The sequence below is a fragment of the Protopterus annectens genome, chromosome 1.part1 (assembly GCF_019279795.1).
Source record: "Protopterus annectens isolate FY-2018-M chromosome 1.part1, PAN1.0, whole genome shotgun sequence".
NCBI classification, from domain to species: Eukaryota; Metazoa; Chordata; order Ceratodontiformes; family Protopteridae; genus Protopterus; species Protopterus annectens.
Window position 1 is genome coordinate 798,883,867 of NC_056726.1, and position 24,653 is coordinate 798,908,519.

Genomic DNA, 24,653 nt, shown 5'->3' on the forward strand with positions numbered 1-24,653 from the left:
CGCTAATGATTGGCAGTAGATTTTTTGGTGCCGAGTTGCTAGCCTGATGCCCAACCTTCAGCGAAGGCACGCCCATTCACGCATGTCTTTCGGAGGCCACTTGACCACGGGGAGGACATGCAGACTCCACACAGAAGGCACTCCCCACACTCTAGCCGAGAATCGAACAGGAGAACCTCTTGTTGTGAGGCAACAATGCTACCGCTGCACCACCGCGGAGGTAATAAAGCATAATATTGTCTGTTGATGTAGTGGCATCGATTGTTTTAGTGTTTGATGTTATGGGTTTATGATGTAAGAGGTGGTGGTATGTGAGCTGTCATCTGAACAATATCTCAATGTATCATCATATAACCATTTATGTATATATATATATATATATATATATATATATATATATATATATATATAAAACATAATCCAACAGTACTCCTGTCCTAGGCAACTCCGCTCCACAGACAAGTTACTGTTTGCAGTTACTAGAACCCACAACCATGCTGGTGACTTCTTCTACTCTTCTTACATGTCCAAAATCTGGAACTCCCTGCCCACCTCTATAACCCTTGAATCTTCCCTACCTAAATTTAAAAGGTCTATCAAAAGTCATCTAAACAACAAATGGCTTTGTCCCTGCTCCACACCAGACTAACTTCAGTCCCACTCCTATACTAATACAACTCTTGCCTTAATAAATAATATTTTGACTCAACTGCATAAACGTGTACACCACACCAAAAGAATTAGAGCATATTTGTGTTAGTTTGCTTGCTTTATTGTTGTTTATAAACCTACTGATAAATGTACCTATCCATAGCATGACACTGAATATGTGTTCTCAACTAGATATTCTTAGTGGACTTAGTTGAAATATGTTTTTAAGATTGTCTGTATGTCTTATAAATTGTCTCTTTGGAGCTTTTCTCCCTGGGCCTCCACTGAAAATGGACATGTATCTAGATGGACTATCCCGGTTAACAAATGTAAAATAAATAAATAAATAAATGTGTGTGTGTGTGTGTGTGTGTGTGTGTGTGTGTGTGTGTGTGTGTGTGTGTGTATGTACACAAACACACACACACACACACACACACACACACAGGATATTTGTATGATTTGGTAGTGAACTGAATTAGTAATGGGTATATTTAAGGTGGGAAGCTCCTCTAGAGCCTTTATGACCTTACAGGAATCAGTACTGCAGAAACATGCCAGGATTTTCAGGTTTATTGGTCCTCATTGACTGTGTAGATTGAAGAAAAGGGGCAGAGTGGGCTGCTGATCAAAACACACTGATAGTTACTTTTGTTAAGAGGAAAAAAAAGAACTGGATAGTCATACAAACTGCCCTGCATTTTGATCTAGTATCAGATTGAAGCTTGAAGCAGTGGAGAAACTCAAGCTCAGTAGGGATATTCACATACCCTGGAGGCCAGACCTTAATGGTGGCAGGCATCCAGCTTCAATTAATTTCTGTGGAAAAGGATTCATTCTGCAACAATGGTTCTCATTCTCAAAAAATCTACTTTTATGGTAAGTTACTAATTCACGTCTACTGTATTTCTTCAACATTCTAATAGTCCTTCTATTGGTGTCACAGGAGAGAATTAGGCAATCCTGCCCCTCCAACAGATATCATTTTGATCCTTGGTCTTTCAAAGTTCACATCTGTGAGAGATAATCAGAGAGGCGCTCTTCATGTGTAAGCCATCATCTGTGTTCTTGTAGTCCTGTATCTCAACCTAGCTATGATGGCAGTGGCACCACATCCCATCGCTGTATCTTCTAAATGTACTTTTTCATAGCATGACATGTATACATGTATTAACAAGGCATTATAGTGCCACTGCATATGGGACCCCTTTTTCTGAGAAAACAAAGCTTGCATATGGGTAAGAATGTCCTCTTAATTTCTGAGAAAGGGAGCAGGACTCTGCATACTGTACAACCCGTCTTCATTGAGTCCTGCCAACTTCCTAAGCTCTTATATGGAATTGTCACCAGATGCACGATCAAATATATGTCCTCTGGATCAAAGGCCTGTGAGGCAGAAGAAACATGAAAGCAGACTGGAGGTTGAATGTACACTGATGGCAAGAAGGGCAGAGGAACTTAAATACATTAATGAAAGGGTAGAATGAAATGTAGAAACAGCACTGTGATTTCTTGTTTAGTTTATATTGCAGTCCTTTGACTGTATATTATCTATGCCATCTGCTGTTATTCAGTTATGCTAAATTTTATCTCTTCAGTCTTTTCTTCTTGCTTATAGCCTGACATTAATCTAGCTAACGTCTGAAAAATTGTCACTTGAAATCAATACTGCTGCCTCATTCTTTAAAGAGTAAATAATAATGATAAAGTGCAACAAAATGCTAATAGTTTATACTTTGCTCCAGATCCCAGCTCCATAGGGCCAGCCTTTGGTCCAACGGTGCCCTAAGCAAATAGACTTTTAGTTCCCCACAACCACCACACCACCCTGTGCCCTCATCCTGATCTACCTACACCATTCACATTACTTTTTTGTTCCTTTTTCTTACAGTTTGCCTTACTCTTCATTTTTTCCTGTATTCATTCAAGACATTTGTTAAGAAACCATTTCTTTACTATAAAAAATAAACAAATAAATACTGTAAACGTGCCCCTGCTGGAGCGGCACCCTAGGCAGACACCTAGCTGGCCTATGCTTAAGGCTGGCTATGCAGCCCCGCACTGCAGCCCGGGTATGTGTCAAATAATCGAACAGACACATAGTCGAACATCATCTCATTGACAATGCAGGCTGTCAACCCCCCCCCCATTTGGGGGGGGCTGCACCCCCTGCTAATTGTGTATACCATCTCTGAGATAGCACTACAGTGGGGAAAAGGGCACATTTCCTGATCCCTACCATAATATGATCTCGTTCAGAACAGTTTGACATCCTGCATTGCCAATGAGATGATACATTCTACAATGTGGCCATGCAGTTATGTGACATAGACCTCTGCAGTCCATCTCATGGTCAGGTTATTCATATGATTTTAGTGACCTTTCAGTCATGTGTTTGGCATAAAGCCTTCCAATAACATCACTGTCCTGTCTGTAAAACACTGGTAAAGGTCTGTATGATGAGAACATTATGAGAAGAGGAGGTGTACAACTCCAGAAGTTTTATCTGGAAGCTCAGCATGTGTGACATAGAGTGAAGACCATGCAGACCAAATGTAAAGGAACAGAGTCAGGTAGGATTTAATTATGATCCTCTTCTGAGACACACTTTACTGACTAGAATTGCTCGAAGGCTAAAGTGCCACAAGAGTAGTTAATACCATACAGTATATACCTGTTACTGCATATCTGCTTACACCCTGAAACACTCCGCTTCAATGTTTGTTATGCAAGAGAGAGTAGTGCAATATTTGAACAGAACTTAATGATTGCTTTCCTTTCAGATGATACTTCTCAGAAGATGATAGAAAACACACAGCTGCATAAGGACTTGGACGAAGAACGACTACGCTATCAGAACCTTGTGAAGGAATATTCCAGGCTGGAGCAGCGGTATGATAATTTAAGGGAGGAGGTGACCCTTATAAAGGTAATGGAGCTTTGAGAATAAATCCATTACTTTGTCTTCTAAGGCTTAGTTCATTTTAATGGATGATCAAAATTAGGAATGTATTCAAACTTCATTAAATACATACAAGGTAGAAAGTGAAAAGTATAAAACTGGTCATAACCATGCAGTAATTTCTTGATGTGTACATATTCTAACAATATAAGTCATGGATAGTTGAAAAAGAAGTATCAGAAGAAGTTTCCATCCTTGTGCGGCTCTGAAAAGTCCAGAACAGCAGGCTATATTATAAAACTATTTTGCCAATATAATTGTGGCATTATCATAAAGGAGTGGCTTGCTTATTCCTATATGATCCTTAGAGCAATGTTGTCTAGAGTGTTGTACCTCTGGTAGGGTCACTCTTAGCAAACTGGTCTAAGAGCAGTTGCCAGATAAAAAAATGATCCATAAGTGTAAACCTCCATGACATTTCCCTTCAAAGGTAAGAAAACCTTACATAGAACATGAATATTAGCACATATTACTGGAGCCAGGCCTGATGTGGTACTTGCAAGTGAGCACTTGGTGACTGAATGACCCATATAACTTGGTCAGATGCAGCCAAAAAAAAAAACATCTTCAAGGAGCTAGGTGGAAGGTTTGGTCAGGTATGATGCCAATCAAGTGTCAGGCCTGAGCAAGATAAGCGAAACCAAACCTGTGGCATTGGTAGCTGCAGAACAAACCTAGGTCAAGACAGAGAGATTATTCCTCTCATCTTGCTTGGGAAAATTTGGAGGTCCCATAGGATGAGATGAGGACTGTTGCTGGGCACTGGGAAATATGGTCTTCCCCTGATCAATTCACTGCTGCCACTGTGGCCTTCACCATGGTTTACTGTTGAAAGTTTGAATCAGCTTTGGTCAACCAATAACGAAGGTCGACTCGAAATGCTGAGTACAAAATTTCGAAAGTAAACCCAAAGCGAAACTGAATACATCGACCACCATGGTTTGATGTATTCGACCTAGCAGGAGGCGACATCACTCACTTCCTGCTATGCACATTAACGTAACGTTGAACTCTGCAGTCAACGGTACATTAATACTAGTATTTTGCAGTGGGGCCACGCCCCCCCTGCACCCTCAGAGCCCCCCACACACCTGTACATTAAATATACTAACTCTGAGGTCACACTACAGTGAGGAAATGGGCTAAATCCCTGTTCCTCACTGAAGCGCAACCTCCCTGCACAATGTCAAAACAAAATGATCGACCCACACTACCCAATCACTATAGTTTAACTCGATCGATTTTGGGTCGACACTCTACCTACCTGGGAAACTGCCTTTCAACCATATGCTAGTCGGCTGAGGCAGTTTCAACATTACCATAGTAAACCCTTCACCACAACAAGCTGTTTAGAAACTGCATACTTTTTATTTCATCCACTGGACATGTGTCCCATTTTAGGAGTGACCAGAGAACACTTTCTGGTCATAGGGCTTGCTCAGAGTCACACAGTAAGCAAATGAAAGTGGAAGGCATTAAACGCTGTATCCTTTACTACAGAAAACAGCTCATTTACAGCTCAAAGCCTTATTCCTACATGCCAAGTACCAGACAATAGATTGATAAAATGATGGCAAAAAGTAGTTGTACTTGAAAGAAGCAATAGTGCCCATTGTCAACCTTATGCATGTTTTAGTAATGAGTTTTAGGGTACTTCCCTCTAAAGATTTAAAAAGCATTCTTTGAGATCTCTAGAAAAAGCTACTTCTTACTATTTCTTTGTGATTCTTTTTAGGTGTACATGTGAGTTGTAATTTCCCAAATTGTGTAAAAGTCATAAATGTAAAATCCTATTTTGCCTGACTTACTTATGGACCCCCTTCATTTCAAGTGTAAGCTGGTAAACACGTCACATTCAGAAGGGTAAACATGCATTTTATTTAACCCCTAAGTTGTCATATCTGAAATTCAACAAGATGGCTCATCGGAACGTTGTTGGATTACATTGCCACTGACCTGGGGTGACAAGCATGGCAAGCAAGAAAAAACAAACAAAGGGGAAAGGTTAATGATTAGAGACCTCCACCATTTTTTTTAGAATGAGTAATGAAAAAGATTTGTTTATCTGCTGATAGTTACGACAACCTGCATGCATCAATTGTGGGCAGCCCTATTAATGCCTGCCTGTGCATTTGGCAGGACTGTATACAGGAACGTGTACACCTTACAGTATGTGGCAATGAGAAAGGTCCCTAGAGACACCATCACAGGCTGCCAGCAGATGATAAGCCATTATATTCCTGCATGGGGAGACGTTGTTTCCTGCCCATTACCAAACCCAGGGTCAGTCAGTGACATGACAGAAACTCTGTGAGAGGCCAGTCAATGACATGACAGAAACTCTGTGGAAGGCCAGAGTGGGAAGGGAGCAGTTAGGATGGAAGGAATTTTAATGGGTGGAATTAGGTGTTGATATCATGGCACAGAAAATCAAGCATAGAGGTTCTGCAGTTTTTGCATATCAACCCCAATAAAACAATTTAAAAAGTTTGAACTAATGAACTGATGGCATGACATTTGTCATACTTAGAGTAACTTGTGACTGAATTGTAGCCTAGGTCTTGGAGACCTGTCTGAAGGTAGGAAATGAGGAAATGAGGTTCCATAAGCATATCAACTTCTTTGGACAAGTAGATAGCTATGCCTGCAGCTCTTTCCTGCCCACATTGAAACTGACTTGGTATTGTAAAAGACTTACTCTAGGCTGTTTAAAAATATTCTGGTGTACTTCCATTTTACATAATGCTCTTACAAATAAGTAGCTTGGATAAGCTTGGGATATGGCTTTCTGAATTCCATTCCATGAGCGTGCAGTAGAGAACACCTAACCAAAAAAATGGGGTTACAAGGCATTTTTCAGGTTTAAGCACTGCATAAACTTTTGGCTGCTTGCTGATCATTACACTGTATTTATTTATTTACTGTTTGTTAACCAAGTAAGTGAATTTTCAGGTTTAGGCACTGCAGAAACACGGGCTGCTTGCTTGTTGATTATTACACTGTATTTATTTATTTACTGTTTGTTAACTGGATAAGTTAACTGGTCCAAGGACCCTTTTCAGCCACGACCCAGGCCATAACCAAAGGTACAACATATGAAAACCAGAAAAAATTTATAAAAGAAATATACAACTAAATTAAGTGAATAAGTTAGACATTTCAAGATGACAGAGAGTTGAAGCAGTTGCACAGAACTCATTATACAAATTTTGCCAGTTGGGGTTTGTTTTGTTTCTTGTTATAGACATGGTAGAACAGAAGTGAAAAAAATAAGCCAGTGTGGTGTAAAATAATTTAAAATTGCAGAATAAGAACACTGCACTGAACTTTTAGTCACTGCAACTTTGTATGGTCACTCTGTGCTGAGATGGATAGTTAACGGGGCTGCAAATGAATACCATTTAACACAGTAAAACATCATAACTTTTTGCATGCTGTGTATCTTGAAGATGGAATATTTAAATTATTTGAATGTGCAGGGTTGTAGGGATGCTTGCCTCCTATTTAGCACTTCTATTTTTGTCTTTTTGTCTTTGCTTCCTTGCTTGCTGATCATCAGCCATCTCTCGACTAATTGACCCATTTTTTCCCCATCATCAGGAAGGAAGTAACTTTGGAGAGGCCATTATTTAAGAAACCAAAGGGTGGTTGGGCTGTTTTGCTATAACCCTGTCCTCTGGCATACAGTTGGTATAACACAGTAGAGGGGCATGCAATGAGTTGACCATTGAGGCAGTCCTCTCAGTTCCATGGTAGGTGTTTCCTCCAAGCAACTCTTCCCATCTCTGGAATGCACAACTGGTAGTTTCCCTGATCTCCACTGGGGAAATTGTGCTGACATGTCTGAGATTGGTAACTGAACCACAGCAGTCACCTGGATCACAGTAAGGGCTTCATCTTTTTGCCACATGGAACCAGGTCTCTCTATAATACTTTTGTAATTTGTTGGTCTGTTTCTTTATATACACACACACACACACACACAATATATATATATATATATATATGGTTGTGCACCACCCCTTCACTGCTCCCTCCCTTGCAGATCCTGTCTAGAGCTTTAGGCTCAGGCATTCATACTGGCTGGGCTCCCTACCTCCACCCACTACAGGTTTTGTGTATTTTAACAAAAGCCAACTTGTCATTAACTCCTATGTATAAAACCAACAAAATGCATCAAAATATGAGCAAGTATACACTTAAGCAAACAAGCAGAGCACACATAATTTTCATAAGATATATATATATATATATATATATATATATATATATATATATATATATATATATATATATATGTTTGTGTGTGTGTGTGTGTGTGTGTAATAACTACTGAGGCAGGGCTAGCCACCAGGCAGTGTAAACCTTAGCTGCTGTTTTTCTGCTATGATCATTTCTGTAGTGTTTTCTGCCTAAAATAGTGTTGCTAGTAGCCGTAGCATAGTTTCCCACTCTCTTTCCCTATTGGTGTATTGTTCTTATACTTGACGGCTTTGCAGTTGCCTGCCCCTACTGTAAATATGGGTCTATATTACCAAATCGAAAAACCCTTTACGCGAATGCCTAAACGTCGACACCTATAACGCGAACCGCAAAAATCCCAAATGCACTAAACAGCGAAAAATAAAATACCGAACTGTCATAGTCGGCCAACCCCACCACCCGCTACATACTACTTACCCAAACAAAATAAATAAACCACATACATACACTAACCAAACCCTATTTCTAACCTAAAGTAAAGCACCAAAACCCTGCTTCTATCCCTACACTAATCCCCACATACACAACTAACTATGCACTATCCTTAACCCCTCCCTAACCCTAAGGTTCGTAACTACCACACACGTCCCCTACAGATATACACCCAAAAAAATAAATAATACACATACATACATTTAACAAAACCCTACTTCCAACACTACACTAAACCCCACATACACAACTATCTATGCACTATCCTTAACCCCTCCCTAACCCTAAGGTCCATAACTACAGCACACTTCACCTACAGACATACACCCAAAAAAAACAAAATAATACACATACATACAGTTAAATAAAACCCTACTTCTAACACTACACTAAATCTTACATACATTACTTATCTATTCACTTACCTTAACCCATATCCTAACCCTAAAGTCCTATCTGTTGCACACTTACCTTATGGAGCTATACCGCAAACAGGCCAACCATTACACTTCGACATTTAAATTTTCACTGTTTTGGACGTTCGGTGTTTCCGTCTTTCGCGCAATACGTGTCACTCTTTTTATATTTGCGACTACGGTCTTTCGATCTGGTAATAGGAACCCATAAATTTGATCTGGCACTCTCCTCCCAGTCTAGTGTTGTTAGCTCATTCTACCTAATACAGAGAGAACATTTGAGAAGGCCAACCCCTTAGTTTCTTAACCTTGAATTATCTTCTGTACCTCCTTTCTCCCTTTCCACTTTACTTAAAAAAAAAAAAAAAAAAAACAACTTTTATTCAGCTGCTTGCTGCTTTTACAGTATTTGCGTTTCCTCCTCCATCTCTATTACTTCATCTTGGTTTTCTGCTACTTGTTCTCTAAAGTGTTCAACTGCATCTTCTCTGCTAAATTTATTACTGCTGTTTTTAGCCTGTTTAAATTTAAAGTGTTATTCTAAGCTTCTTAGTTTTGGTTTAAGCACTTGGGCTTTAGGCTACCCCTTAGCTCTCCCTGGCCTTTCTTCCTTAGATTCTGACAAATATGGATGGGCAGTTTCCTACGATTTTTCCTGCCAGCCTGGTCAATATGGGCATCCTGAGACAGTGTAGCAACTGCCTCTTGTATACGGACAACCATCTACTACTACCATCTAGGAACACAATTTGTGAGAGATGCAATTACATAAAGAAGCTAGAGTCTATGCTGTCTCCCTCACAAGCCAGTACATCTGGCACTGAGAAGGTTGTCAACACAATCACTACAACTCAAACACCACCCACAACTACACAACACACACCCACATATCTGGAGGTCCTCAACAAAAACAAACCCAAACAAGGGAGATCTCAGAGGTAAAAACACATGAGAACTCTGCAACCCTCCACACCACATACCATGCATAGTCCACACACCAGTCTCCCATAACTACTAAGGCCTAACCATAAACCCAACATATTAGTCATAGGAGACTCCATTGTGAGACACATAGATGTGCCTCTCACCAGACTGGATAAGGAGAAAGTCATGGTTAGTTGTTTGTCAGGTGCCAGAATCCACCATATCACACACACACTCAAGTCTGTCAAAAACAGGCACTGTTATGACTCTGTCATAGTCCATGTTGGTGTGAACGACTTGAGGCAAACTTCCCTGGACTGTATGAAGAGAGACATGATTGAGCTTGCTGAATATGTGTCCCAGGCAGATTGATGCCTTAATACAAACAGAAAATGGTTGACTTTAACAATTGACTTAGTTTCTGGTGTCATTCCAGGGGGGATCCAGTGTCTGACAACCTGGAAAGATATGATTGACAGACCACGATGCTTTGCTAGAGATGGCCTGCATCTGTCTCACTTTGGCTACAGGCTTCTGGCAAAGCCCCTTGCTTCCCCATAGTGCCTTTTTTTAGGAAAAGGTCAAGTGAGGTAAATAGTACCAACATAAACATTTCAACAAAAAGCAAATTAAAGGTCATGGTACTAAACGCTAGGAGTCTAAACATGAAACTGCACTCATTGCAAGCATTCCTAACCCTGGAAGATGCTGACATTTGTGCAATCACAGAAACCTGGTTCAAAGCTATGGAGAACACCACAGCCTTACCTGGGTACTCATCCTATCACACATTCAGACCCCAAACTCTGGGTAGCAAACCAAAGGAGGTGGTGTTTCAGTATATATTAAAGACACACACGCCTCCAGGCTGGTCAAACAGTATGACACACAGGAGACACTCCAGGTGCAGTTAACCATTGACAAGACCCCTATTCAAATTATAGCTAGCTACAGGCCCACAAATTTAACTCAAGATGTCCACTCCACCTATCTGGACCTCTTCAAATCTATCAAGATTCAACCCTTTACCCTGACCCTGGGTGACTTTTAATTATCCAACCATAGACTGGAAAAACTACTTATGCCAGAATACAAATGCCCAGAGATTCCTTGATTTTATCAATGTAAATGCCTTGAAACAGCTAGTCGATATGTCCACAAGAGGTGATAATATCTTGGACTTGGTATTAACCAACATGAGTAACCACTGCAGCACCTCTAGAGTATCATCCTCCCTGGTAAGATCCGACTATAAAGTGGTCACTTTTAAAGTCACAATCTCCCTTGACCCCCCTCTAGCTAGCGTCAAACAAAAAAAGCTTCTCCAAAGCTGATTACAACCTCCTCAAGGATGCTATAAACAGCTTCACAGTCTACTCCCCCACTTTAAGAACTGGCAACAATGTCCAAACCTACACCAAAGTACTATATGAGCATTTATATAGATGCATTGAATCAGGAATACCTGACAGGACAAAATCATCCTCTGCAAGGAGGAGTAAACCTGTCTGGTGGACATTGGCAATAAATAAACTATATAGAAAAAGGAAAACATTACTGTCCAGGACCAAGAAGGAGCAAGTGCCCAATTGGAAGCAGTCTCTCCTTAGCCTGAACAAGCAAATAAGAGCACTAGTGAAATCCTCAAAAGCCAACTTTGAGTCCAAATTGGCCACATCTACTAGAGGTAATCATAAGGCCTTCTTCACATATATCCAAAATCTCAAAAGGAGTGTCCAGATATGTTCAGAACTGGTGGTCAAGGACACCACATACACAAATGCTGTAGATATAGCCAATCTACTGGCTGACAGATTCAGCGAAAACTACTCCCCTCTGTCACCCCCATCAGTAAATCAAGACATCCCCAGTACCTACCCCCCACCCTTTATCTCTAGGGAATAGGTCATCACTGCCCTCTGAAAGGCAAAATTTACAGCCTCCGTGGGACCCAATAATATACCTGGTTGCATCCTACATGAACTCAGGCATGAACTTGCAGCACCATTAGGCACCCTATTCAACCAAAGCCTGAGTACCAGATATGTCCCATCCCTTTACATAAATGTGAAATGTCCACCAATCTGGGAAATTATAGACCCATCAGCCTAACTAGCCTGATCTGCAAGGCCATGGAACGGATTATCATGGACCTCATTAACAAGGACTTTGGCAACCTCCAAACACTCAACCCCACACAGTTTGGCTTTGTCAAGGGGAGGTCATGTCTGTTAAATCTGGTCGACTTATTTGAGACAGTCACCAAAGCCATGGATGAGAGGAAGACTGTGCACACCACCTACCTTGACCTGGCCAAAGCCTTCGACCCTTTTCCCCACTTGGGCATAGTAGATAAACTCTCTCTCAACTAGGCATCAATCCATATGTTACCAGATGGGTAGAAAACTGGCTCACTGATAGAACCCACCTAATCAAAATAGGGGAAGCCACCTCAAGCAGTCATAGATTCATAGGTTCATAGGTAGGCACTAGGCTATTAGCCCTAGGGCCTATACAAGCCCAGCTAAAAGGTATCCTGGCTTTTGCCACCCAAGAAAATTATTTTCCTGTGCCACTGTCGAGCAGAGCCACAGAAGTGATCCCCGGGGTGAATTTCCTATTTTTGATCCAGTCATCAAGATTTTTCTTGAAGAGTGCTAATGAAGAGCTTTGTTTGATAAAGATAGGTAGTTTATTCCAGAGTATGGGAAGTCTCTGGGACAGGAATCTGTCCCTCCGGCATGTTCTGTTTATTGTGGAGACAAAGTTTAGGTCCCTAGAATGTGTAGCTCGGAGGGATTGGGATTTCTTTAAGTTCTTTAAGTGAGTTTGACATAGCTTTGTATGTTAGGCAGAGATCATCTCTGAGAAGGCAATATGCGACGGAGTAAAGCTGGAGTTTTTTGAGACTGTCTGCGTAGGGCATCTGTTTGAGGCTGGTAATCCTCTTTGTTAGGTATTTCTGCGGCCTTTCCAGTTGTTGTAGATGTCTTGTGAGGTACATACCAAAAGGAGCATTGTACTCTATAATGGGTCTAATGAGTGATGAGTAAAGGGGAACAATGACCTCTTTTTTTCTGGATGAGAAACCTTTTGTTATAATGTGTGCCACGTAGAAGGATTTCCTGACTACTGTGGTGATGTGATTATCAAAGGAGAGACTGCTGTCCACCCGTGTCCAAAGGTCTTTTATCACACTTTCAGTGTTAAATATACTACCGCCTATGTTGTAGTTCATGGGTACAGAGTTTTTACTAAAGAGAATGACAATGCACTTTTTGGCATTGAGCTTGAGGCCATGGCTTTGACACCAGGCATCTGTCTCAGTGAGGCCCTTTTGTAGGATGTCCACATCGTTAGGAGTTTCGATTATAGCTCCTAGTTTGCAGTCATCTGCAAACTTCGTTAGCTGAAGACCTTCTATGTTAGCCTGTACTTCAGAGAAGTAGATACCAAACAGGAGAGGACCCAAGACTGAACCCTGTTGTACTCCACTTGTCACTGGTCTGAAGTCGGATTTGGAGTCTGCTACTTTCACAATGTGGGCTCTGTCAGTGAGCCAGTTGGCAACCCATCTTGTGACATAGGGATTTATACCTAGTTTAGTGAGTTTATCTATAATTCCAGAGTGGGGGATGGTGTCGAAAGCCTTGGCAAGATCTAGATAGGCTCTGTGAACCACCTTACCCTCGTCTACGGCTTCGGTGACTGCTTCAAAGAAGTCTACCAGGTTTAGGAGACATGATCTGCCTTTTACAAACCCGCACTGGGTGGGGTCCAGAGTTTGGAGATTACCAATGTCTTTGTTTATAAGTTCCATGATAATACGTTCCATGGCTTTGCAGACCAGGCTCGTCAGGTTAATGGGGCGGTAGTTCCCGGGGTCCATGGTGACTCCCCCCTTGTGGAGTGGGATAACTGTAGCTGTGCGCCATTCATGGGCACAAAGCCTGAGGTGATGCTATGATTGAACATGGTACTTAGGTGGGGTGCCAGTTCATTCTGTAGTTCATGTAGAACACAGCCTGGGATATTGTCTGGTCCCATGGATGCTGTGTTCTTGGCTTTGGAGAGTGTGGTTTTTACCTGTGCAGCCGTGATTACAGGAACTTTGCATTCTTCCGGTATAGAGATGGGCCCTTTAGGGGTGAGAGGTGGGTAAAGTTAGCACTGAACCTATCTGCCAAGAAGTTGGCAATAGCAGTTGTGTCTGTATATTTAGTGCCATTGTGCTGTAACTCAGAGCAGATCTGAGTGTTGCCATTGAGATTCTTGACATAGCTATAGAATGCTTTGTGGTTGAATTTAGAATCCGTGGCGATTTTGTTTTCTTAACTAGCTTTGGAGGATTTTATCAGGGATCACAGCTTCTTACTGAGGCTGACCAGGGAGCTCTTCCACTCATGGGATTTTACTCTCTTTTGCAACAGTTTCTTCCTTCTGTTGTACAGTTTGTTTATGGCATGGGACCACCAGATTGGCTTCCTTTTTTTGGAGGATAGCTTCTTGGTTCTGTTTGGGATAGCACGATCCATGCACTTGTGTAAGTGCTTATAAAGTGCAATTGTGTAGGATTCAGTAGTTGTAACTGTATTATCCATCTGCATGGGTGTCATGAAGTTCACCACTTCTGTCTTAAGAAGCATGAAGTTGGCTTTGGAGAAATTTTTTATTGTGGTTTCCTTAATGGGGGGGGGGGGGCAGGATGTGGATATTTAGGATGATTAGCTTATGGTTGGATCGGACCAATGAGGCATTGACTTCAGGTGTGGAACACCGGTCACTCATGTTGGTAATGACTAGATCTAGGATATTGTTGCCCCTGGTGGAGTTGTGGATAAGTTGATCCAGGGCATTGGAGTTTATGAATTCCAGAAAGCGCTGAGCAAAGGAGTTGGTACATAAGTAGATTTCCCAGTTAATGGTGAGGTAGTTGAAATTGTCCATTATTAGGATGTTTGGTTGAACCCTAATATTTTATAGTACATCAAAAAAAGAGGAGTGGGAATCCTGGGGCATGGTGGGGGATCTGTAGCAAGCTACAATTTGGATTGCAGTTTTGCCCAGAGTTAGTTGCACTTGGATAACCTCAGATGCATTATGCTGAGCAACTAGCCTGGAGGTGTGGATATCCTTAATGAATATGGACACACCTCCGCCTTTGGTGTTTCGGTCCAGGTTACATGGCCAAAAAGTGTGGTATGAGTTATAGACTGGTAGTGCAGATACCGATGTTCTCCATTTTAAGGAGTGCCTCGAGTGAGTGCATTTTGAGATTTAGACTTCTAGCATTGAGTAGCTTCACCCACAGTTTTTGCTTCCTGTTCCTGTTATGGTGGTGAATTTTTCATTTGAACCTTGCTTAAAAAAGGCACTATAGGGGCGGCAAGAACATTAGCCAGTGTCCGGAATCCCTGGGGTGACAGGTGCAGGCCATCTCTGGTAAAGCATTATGGTTTGTCGACCATGTCATCCCAGGCAGACAGATACCGGATCCCTTTAGAATAACACCAGAAGCTTAGCCAATTGTTGAAGGCAATCATTTTTTTCCTTGCATTACAGTATAATTCTGGGTGATGGCAGAATGCTACTCAGAGCTAGGGTCATACCTGCCTGGGCTACAAGATTGGAGAGCTCTTCAATGTCTTTTTTCATGTAGTCCAGGGAGGTACATCTCAGGTCGTTCACACCAACATGGACAATGACAAAGTCAAATTTGTACTTGTGGAGTGACCTGAATGCGTGGGTTATGTGGCGGATCCCGGCACCCAACAGGCAGCTGACAGTAACCTTCTCCTGATTAGCCTGGTGAGTGGGACATCAGTGTGCCTGACTATAGAGTCACCTATGACTAGTGTGTTGGGTACGTGGTTTTGCCTTATTGGCTGTGGTTGAGTGGCACACTGAGTCTGCGAGCTATGTGTCATCTGGGTTGTGATGGGGGGGTGGAGGTTGCTTGCATTTCTGCTTCGGAGGTCTCTGTTGCTTGAGCAGATTATTATTGACAGCCTCCACGAATGTTTTTGTGTTTCTATGTGTGGATTTTGGTGGTGTAGATTTAGTGAGACTATGTGATGAGTGTGGTGTGGTGCAAGTGTTTACCTTCTCCTCTTGAGTGTCAAGTTCAATCTTGGAGAGAGCTTTACCTCCATTTTGGCTAGATAAGTGCATCTCTCTCAGATTGTAGTGTTGGGTGGTAGGAGGAGAGGGTTGTTTGTGTACATGAGGCAATTTCTACATTGCCCCAAGATGCCCAGATTCATCAGATAGAGAGGAAAGAACACTGGGAGCTGACCCTTGGAGATGCCTGAATAAAAAACTATTTCCTTTAGATAAGTGAGGAAAGTGAGTACAAGAGCTGTTTTTCTCTAAGCAAGTGAGGAAAGTAAGTACCAAAACTGTTTTCCTATAGGTAATGAGGAAGGTTGAGTGCTGTAGTAATTAGTAGCTTATTTAGTGCTTACAACAAGTTCTGAACAAGTGCTGATCCCGAATAAGCAAATTCAAGTGCTAAAACTAAGAATCTGTATCTGGACAAAACTAGTTACAGGAAAGGGGAGAAACAAGTGCAAATGCGGGCTTTTAAATCAGAAAGTTGGGAGAGATGGAAAAACTGCCCAAACGGCCAGTAACTACAATTTCTGGGCCAGAACCACTCCTTTTGTGGTAGATAGGTTACCTAGTGCTTGTCACTCCTACTGATAAGCTAGAAGGCTTCCATCCAAAACAGAAAGCTTGGGGGTTTCATAAGCATACATACTGTCCTGGATACAGCAAATCTGAATCTGGACTACACTAGTTACAGGAAAGGTAGGAAACAGGCTTAGTTTTTTTTTTTTTTTATACAGAAAAGTAGTTAAAACAGCAGTAAAAACAATTCAAATGCAGTGCAAGCTAGCACACTTGAGTATGTAGCCATCAATATTAGACCAAACAGTTTAAAAATGCAATTAAATTAAAAATGACTAAAAACAAGTGCAGAAAGAGTCTATTAGGTAGAATGAGGTAAAGAGATGGGACTGGGGGGAGTGTCTCAGATCAAATCTACAGTGGGGGTGGGCAACTGCAAAAGCCTCCAAATTTAAACAACAAGACAGGAATGGGGGAGTGGGAAGGGGAAAAACAACACCTTCAGCAGAGATCTGAAAAACTATACAGTGAAGCAAAAATAACAGTGCACAACTCTGAAGTCAGCCAGCAATGATATAAAATTAGTCAAGCAACAATTAACAACTCTGAAGTGCCAGAAAAATATACTTAGCTCTGTATATCTCCAGATAGTATGAAGAGCACTCTGTCAGGACACAGGAAGGCTCCAGCAATGATATGCTGGAGTACTAGGCTAATTAGGCTGATGTGTCTATAATTTCCCAGATCGGTGGACGTTTCACATTCATGTAAAGGGATGGGACAAAGCTGGTACTCAGTCGATCCGTAACAAGTGGCGTACCCCAGGGATCAGTCTTGGAGCCTCTGTTATTTGGGATATACTTCTCTGAGGTGCAGGCCAAAACCAGTGGGCTATGGCTGACTAAGTTTGCAGATGACTGCAAGCTGGGCGCAGTCATCAATTCTCCAAGTGATGTGGACGTCCTCCAAGAGGGTCTCACCCAAACAAATGACTGGTGCCAGAAACATGACCTCAAGCTGAATGACAAAAAATGCATCATCATCCCATTTGGGGAGAGTGACATCACCACATATTATCACATTAATAACAATGTCCTAAGTTCACAATCAGTAGTGAGGGATTTGAGCACCCAGGTTGATGACAACCTGACTTTTGACCACCATGTTGCTTCCGTTGTACAGAAAGCTTTCTACATGGCCTACCTCATAAGTAAGGGTATCTCATCGAGGGACAAAGAGGTCATAACATCCCTGTATTCTTCCCTTGTAAGGCCAATAATTGAGTACAACGCCTCCTTCGGCATGTACCTTGTAAAGCAAGTGCAGCAGCTGGAAAGACCACAGAGGTTCCTCACCAGAAGAATCCAGGACCTCAAACATCTACCCTACACAGGTAGGCTAAAAGCCCTATCCCTCTACTCAGTTTCATACAGACTCCTCAGGGGTAACCTCTGTTTGGCATATAAAGCAATCTCAGACCCCACCTTGATGGCAGTGCTGCATATCCGCAAGTCAATCTCCACTCGAGCAATCCGCATGCGCAATCTCAGCCTGGTCTGTGATATCAATAGGACTTGTTGGCGGGACAGATTTGTGTCCTAGAGACTTCCCCTTCTGTGGAATAGATTACCTCTCCACGTCAAGCAGAGTACCTCATTATCCCTTTTTAAGCGCAACCTGGATAACTGGATGGGAAACAGAAAATACACCCCTGGGATTCCACCTGTATCTATGCTGGACAGGGGCTTTGGGTGCTGACTTGTCTAAACATAGGCTAAACTCTTGGCTAGGCTTATATGGGCCTCAGGGCCAATAGCCTAGTAACCTCCTATGATCCTGTGATATTTTTAATGTGTTTTGTTGGTTTTATAGAGTAGTTACTGACAAGTTGGCTTTGGTTAAAATACACAAAACCTGCAGTAGGTGGAGGTAGGGAGCCCAGCCAAGATGATTGCCCAAGCCTAAAGCTCTGGACAGGACCTGCAAGCACTTGGATAAAATTAGCTTTACCAAGGTAAAAAAAAAAACAGAATGAAAGTTGACTGAGCATGAACTAAAGGAGGAACAGATGGCTGTTTTTAAAGCTGCAAGTAAAAAGGAACAATTACACATTTTGCTTGGCAAGTTAATACAGCAGGCCAGGATGTGAGCTCCTTGAAATAAACAATAGCACAACAGCAAACAGAAGTGGAAAGGCTACAAGGAAATTTGCAAAATCTGGAGCACAGCAAAGTAGAAATTAAGGCTGAACAGCCCCACAGAATAAAAGTGCTAACAGAAGTAATAAAAAAGGCATAAAGAAAATATGGATGATTATGAAAATCGCTGAAGGATGAGCAGCATCAGGATGAGGGGAACACAAGAGAAAGTGGGTGACAGTGAAATGGAGTTTGTAATTCAGCTATCACAGAAGAGATTTGTGATAGCATTAAACAAGAGATACTAATAGAGAGGATACACAACATGGGATGGAGGCATACAGCACAAGAAAGGAGACCCAGGTATGTTTTAACATACCTTCCATTCCTTTTCTGTAAGAAATTAAAAAGGCAAGCAAGAAACTTAAAATTATCCCATTTGCAGGAATTTTCATAAAGCTGATTGAGGATTACCCTTCAACACAGTGTAGGAGAAGGAAAGATATGCCACAGGTATTAAATGAGTTAAGAATGAAAAAGAGCAGAGCAGTTAAAATGCCCTTCAGTTCTGGAAATACATCATGAAGGGGAATGTTTCACACTACAAAATCTGGAGGATGTTCAGAAGTTTAAGCAGTGCCATCATAGATGGCTAAACAGCACAGGCAGTAAACATGTGAACGGCATGTGAGTCGTGCACCAGGAGAATAACTTTAGACATATGAAAGGTGACACAGAGACACTGGGAGGGCATGTGACATTAGATGCCAAACACCTGCAGGGAAGAAGTTAAGGCTAGGAAGTGTGGAAGGAGTGCCCACCAGTAAATGAGATGAACAGGAAGTAAATCACAAAGGTGACTACAAAGAGACAAGATTGTACTGCAGCCCCCATGAAAGGGGCATCTCCACCATGGGATTGGAATTTTGTCTTTGAAAAGCTGACCCTACCATTGTTTGAACCTTTCAAGTATATGACATGGAAAACTGCTGTACTGATTGCATTCACCTCTGACAGAAGAATATCTGAATTCCAAAACCTCAGTTTGCAGGTAATGTTTCTTAGTATTCTGCATAGGCAGAGTAAGTTTATATACCAGCCCTCATTTGTGACAAAAGTTCCCACAAATTTACTATGGATAGTATTGATACAGGTCATTCATTTGGCTGTATTCTTCTGAAAGCCTTACTATTCACAGACAATTTAGATGTTATTTGGGCAGGACCTAGGGTACTGGTAATTCAAAGATGTGTCTCTTCTTGTAAATAAGGTTGATAACCTGTATCCATGCAAACAATTTCTAAATGGTTAGCTTACTGCATTTCTCTTTATTGTACAGCTCATGGTAAAACCCTGTGAGGACCCATTAGATCACAGTCTGCTGGGTTACAGCCACCCCTATTACCTTCATGTGGTGGGGGTGCTGAGGATATTCATGAAGCAAGATGTCCAGGTCGGATCATTGTTGCAGCATTATGTTCCTCTCTCTGTCCATTCCCTCTGGACATCCTAAGAGCTGGAATAGGTACAAGGACACAATCTCTCCACTCCATCTTATCTTCACACCTGCCACTCTCAGTGTGGGCTATAATATCCTTTGTCCAGACTTCTCTGGATTTCCAGGATGTTTGTAGATCCTTTGGAGGACAGGTGGGTGTGGGATTCATTTGTCAACCCCTACCCTGTGAGTGAGGAACAGTCTTTGACCAAAGAATGGCTGTTATTTATGAGCAAGAAAAATAAGAAAGATGGCAGAAGCTGGTGCCACCTTTACACTTGAGACCCAGTGTTCTTACTACTATTAGAATACTATTGAAACAGGTTTCATCTGAAGCATCTTGTAGGTAAGGGGGTATATGATTTAGGAAGTGCTGTGATAAATGAGAATCCAACCTGCCTGTTCAATAGCAGGGCATCAGTGTAGCTTTTTGCCTGTATCAGCAATAAAGTAATAACTGGTTTTGCATTACTTGTAGAGCCTTAGTGTTCCTAGCAGGGGTAGAGCTGAAGATGAGTTGAGAGAACTGAAGTCTAGATAGAAGCACACTCCTTTGTGTATTGTAGTCCATCCTTCTTTTTTCAGAAGTGAGGATATTGTACAGCATCAGTGGAACAGCAGTCTTAGTTTACAGCTTATATCAAGGGGCATGGTAGCGAGATTCAAGGACATAACTGTTCCTCTGTACTTGGCACTCATTAGGCCAACTTAATGTGTACCAGTGCAAACACTTGTCACAGCTGGAGTGACTACAGTACTTCATCAGTGAAAAATCAGGGGCCTAAATCATAAGAAACTATGCATACTGCCTCAAAACCTTGTCTTTTTCTCTATCCGCAGTGGTGGTGCTGCAGTAGCTTTGTCGCCTCACAATAAGACGCTGTCGTGTTCGATTCTCAGCTAGAGCGTCTTCTGTGTGGAGACGTGTGAATGGGCGTACCTTCACTGAAGGTTGTGCGTCAGAGCTGGCAACTCGGCACGTAAAAATCTACTGCCAATCATTAGCGGACCGGAGTTCCGCTGTGGCGACCCCTAACTGGGAAAAGCCAAAACACACAACAACATCATACAAGATAATGACAGGCAATCTCTGCCTCACATATAGACCTTCAATATACTTTGTTCTGTCAGACCTCTTACACATTTGGAAGTCTAGTGTTATCAGAAACATCCACTCAAGGGACCTCAATCTCTTTTGCAAGATTAGCAGAACATTTTGAAGGGAAAATATGTATCACAGAGAATACCTCTTCTATATGGGACTGTATTCCATTCCACATAAAGCAGAGTACTTTTCTTACTATATTCAAACATAACTTGGTTGAATGACTGGGCAACTGGAAATTCACCCCTGATTTAGTACCAATGGCCATAATGAATATGGGAAATATTTAAGTACCTAGCATTTACTTGTGTGACCTGTCTTTGGAAAATTATACTGCAAAATGTAAAGATTATTAATTAGCATAGGAATACAAGGTTAGGCTTAGCTTCTTAAGTACCTATGAACCTACAGTTCAAATGGTTTATGTGGGTTGAGAAAGTTAGTGTTCTGGATGCGTAAATATTTTATGTAGTTTACTGTTTTAAGTAGGACATCGCCAGGTTCTGTGATGTTCCAGTTACTTAAGAACTAAGATGTTTTGAGTGCCAAAGATCATTGCATTCATTTTATTGGTGTTTATGTTTAGTCCTTTTTTGATTACATGGCTCACATAGTCCACTGAGTGTTTTGTTGAGGGTGTTAGTTTTAGTTTGACTTTATAGATTATTTCAGGTCATTCCTATAGTGAGCCAGTTTGCCCGGTGCTCACTTTTCTCTATGCTCAAGACATGCACGCCTTATCTTTTTCTTCCATTTCAATCAGAATTTCCATTTACTGTTATACAAAGTCCATACGGTGCAGTGATTAAGTCATTTTAAATACATTTACAAAACTCTCATCTGCATTTTCTTTTTGTCTTAAATAATTTGGGTCCTGTTCCACTTCTACCTTTCTCCATTGTTTCTGCTTTTTATAACTGTGTGGTCAGCAAATGAAGTGGATTCAGTTTTCTTCTTTAGTATAGAACTTCATCAACTATTAGTATTTATAAAGTCAGTTCTCGTCTGCCAGTTACTATAGTGATAGGTAAACCATGGCTATATTTTTTTTTTTTTTTTTTTTTTTTTTTTGTTGTGAAACTCGACAATTATTCTTAGGCCATGTATTATGTTTGTAAGTTGCTTACAATCAAATTCATCATCCAGCTCCTTTTATCCATACTGTACAATCAAAGTCCCCCTAGCCTCCAGTTTGTTGGTCTGAATGCAGAAAATGGAAAAAGACAAAATGTATCCAAAAGGTTGAACACATACTTGGTTTCATTGGTTCATATGCCTGTATTAATAATTATATTATGTGTTCAGGATGAAGGGCATTCAACGTGAGACAACCGGGACTTCAGATTTGATGGTGCTGAATATCATCCCTACTGTTTCTCACTCGGAGGTGGATTATTCTAGTGCACACCAGAATTCCAGTTACTTGATTGTAAGAGGACAGTTTAATCTGCAAACAACAGAGATGCAATGATCACAAACCACAAACTGGGTAGTCTGCACGTCATTGCTGTGTATTGGTAACTTGCCCATAAGATCACACAGAGGATGCAAGGCAAGACACATCCTACAAAGAGTCCTATCCCCCACCTTGAATGTATTCAGCTTAACTCTGTGAGAATACAGACACATCTGTCATAACCATGGACCCTCATCAATTCAGCTTTGTCCAAAGAAGGTCCTGCCTTTTTAACCTCATTAATTTTATACGAAATTAACAAAAGTAGTGGATAGCCCATATGCAGTACATAAGGCATATCTGGACCTAGCCAAGCTTTTTGACATCATTCCACATGCAGGCATTATTGACAGACCTGGAAATCAGAATGTATAAATCCTGATGTTGTGAGGTGGATAGTGAACTGGCTGTCTGACAGAACCTGTGTGATTAGAGTTGTAAGTGCCACTTCTGAAAGCAAGAAAGTTACCAGTGGTGCACCACTGAGCTCATTGTTGGGTCTCTTCCTGTTTGGCATCTATTTCTGAGAACTTTAGGCCCACATTCCTGGTTTATGGTTATCTAAGTCTGCAGATTACTTTAAATTTGGTGATATTGTTCGGTCTTCCAGTGACTCATAATCGCTCCAACATAGGTTAGACCATATTAAGAATTGTTGCAAGGACTATGGTCTCAAATTAAATGTACCATAGTTACTCTTGGTAAACAAAACATTTTCATATGCCATATAGGGGGCACATCCCTCCAATCAGGCACTGCCATAGGGGATATATGGCACTTTTGTTGATAGCTCCTTATTGCTTGACCATCATGTTTCTGCAGTACTCAAAAATGCTTTCTGTATGGCTCATCTAATTTCCAAAGGCACCTCCAGTAGATTCAAGGAAGTCTTAATTCTCATTTACTTGTACCTCATCAGACCAATATAATTCACCTTTTGGCATGTATCTGTCCAAACATATCACTCAACTTGCCAAATCTCAGAGATTCTTAACTAAAAAGATCAGTGGGCCCAAAAATCTTAAACAAGACAGACTGGGAGTCCACCGACTCCTTCATAGAGATATATCTCTAGCCTTTGAGCAATGAAAGATTCATAGGTTCATAAGTTCATAGGTAGGTACTAGGCTATCTGCCCGAAGGTATTTATAAGCCTCACCAGAATGTGTTGGCTTTCGCCTCCCCCTTAGATTAGTTCCCTGTGCCTCTGTCCAGCAGAGCCACTGAAGTGATCCGTGAGGTAAACTTTCTGTTTCCCATACACTCGTCAAGGTTTCTTTTGAAGAGTGTTAGCGAGGAGCTCTGCCTAATGTAGATTGGGATTTTGTTTCAAAGCATGGGAAGTCTCTGGGACAGGAATCTGTCCCTCCAGCACATCCTATTTATTGTTGTGGTGAGGTTTAGATCCCTAGAGCATGTGGCTCGAGGGGATAATGTTTTCTTTAGGTGGAGCATGTCCATCAATTCTGGGTTGGGCATGGCCTTGTATGTCAGGCAGAGATCACCTCTGAGTAGGCGGTATGCAACCGAGTACAGCTGGAGTTTCTTCAGTCGAACTGCATAGGGCATCTGTTTGAGGCCAGTGATCCTCTTGGTGAAGTACTCCTGTGGTCTTTCCAGCTGTTGCAGATGTCTTGTAAGGTACATCCCAAGTGGGGCATTGTACTCTATGATGGGTCTGATGAGTGATGAGTAGAGGGGCACAATGACCTCTTTTGATCTGGATGCGAACCCTTTTGTGATAAGGTGGGCCATGTAGAAGGATTTTCTAACCACTTTGGCAATGTGATTATCAAAGATGAGATTACTGTCTACTTGGGTCCCCAGATCCCTTATTACATCTTCCGTATTTAGGGGACTGCCACCTATGTGGTAGCTTGTGGGTACTTTGTTTTTTCCAAAGGGGATGACTATGCACTTTTTGGCATTTAGCTTGAGGCCATGATTTTGACACCAGGTATCCGACTCAGTGAGACACTTTTGGAGGATGTCTGTGTCAGCCAGAGAGTCAATTATAGCCCCTAGTTTGCAGTTGTCTGTGAACATGGTCAGCCATAGTCCTCCTGTGCTTGTCTGTACCTCTGAAAAGTATATGCCGAACAGGAGGGGTCCTAGGACTGAGCCCTGGGGAACGCCACTTGTAACCGGTTTAGCGTCAGACCTAGCTCCCGCAACTCT

The 24,653-nt window shown here is 41.6% G+C and overlaps 1 protein-coding gene across 2 annotated transcripts in view; it reads left to right on the forward strand.

Annotated features, from left to right (window-relative positions):
• Positions 1–24,653, forward strand: part of MYO5B (myosin VB) — a 3,346,216-nt gene that overhangs the window by 2,782,469 nt on the left and 539,094 nt on the right. For both annotated transcript variants that reach the window (XM_044078265.1, XM_044078275.1), the window contains exon 24: positions 3,435–3,580. In XM_044078265.1, the coding sequence (XP_043934200.1) occupies positions 3,435–3,580 (146 nt within the window). The remainder of the gene's footprint in view (positions 1–3,434; positions 3,581–24,653) is intronic.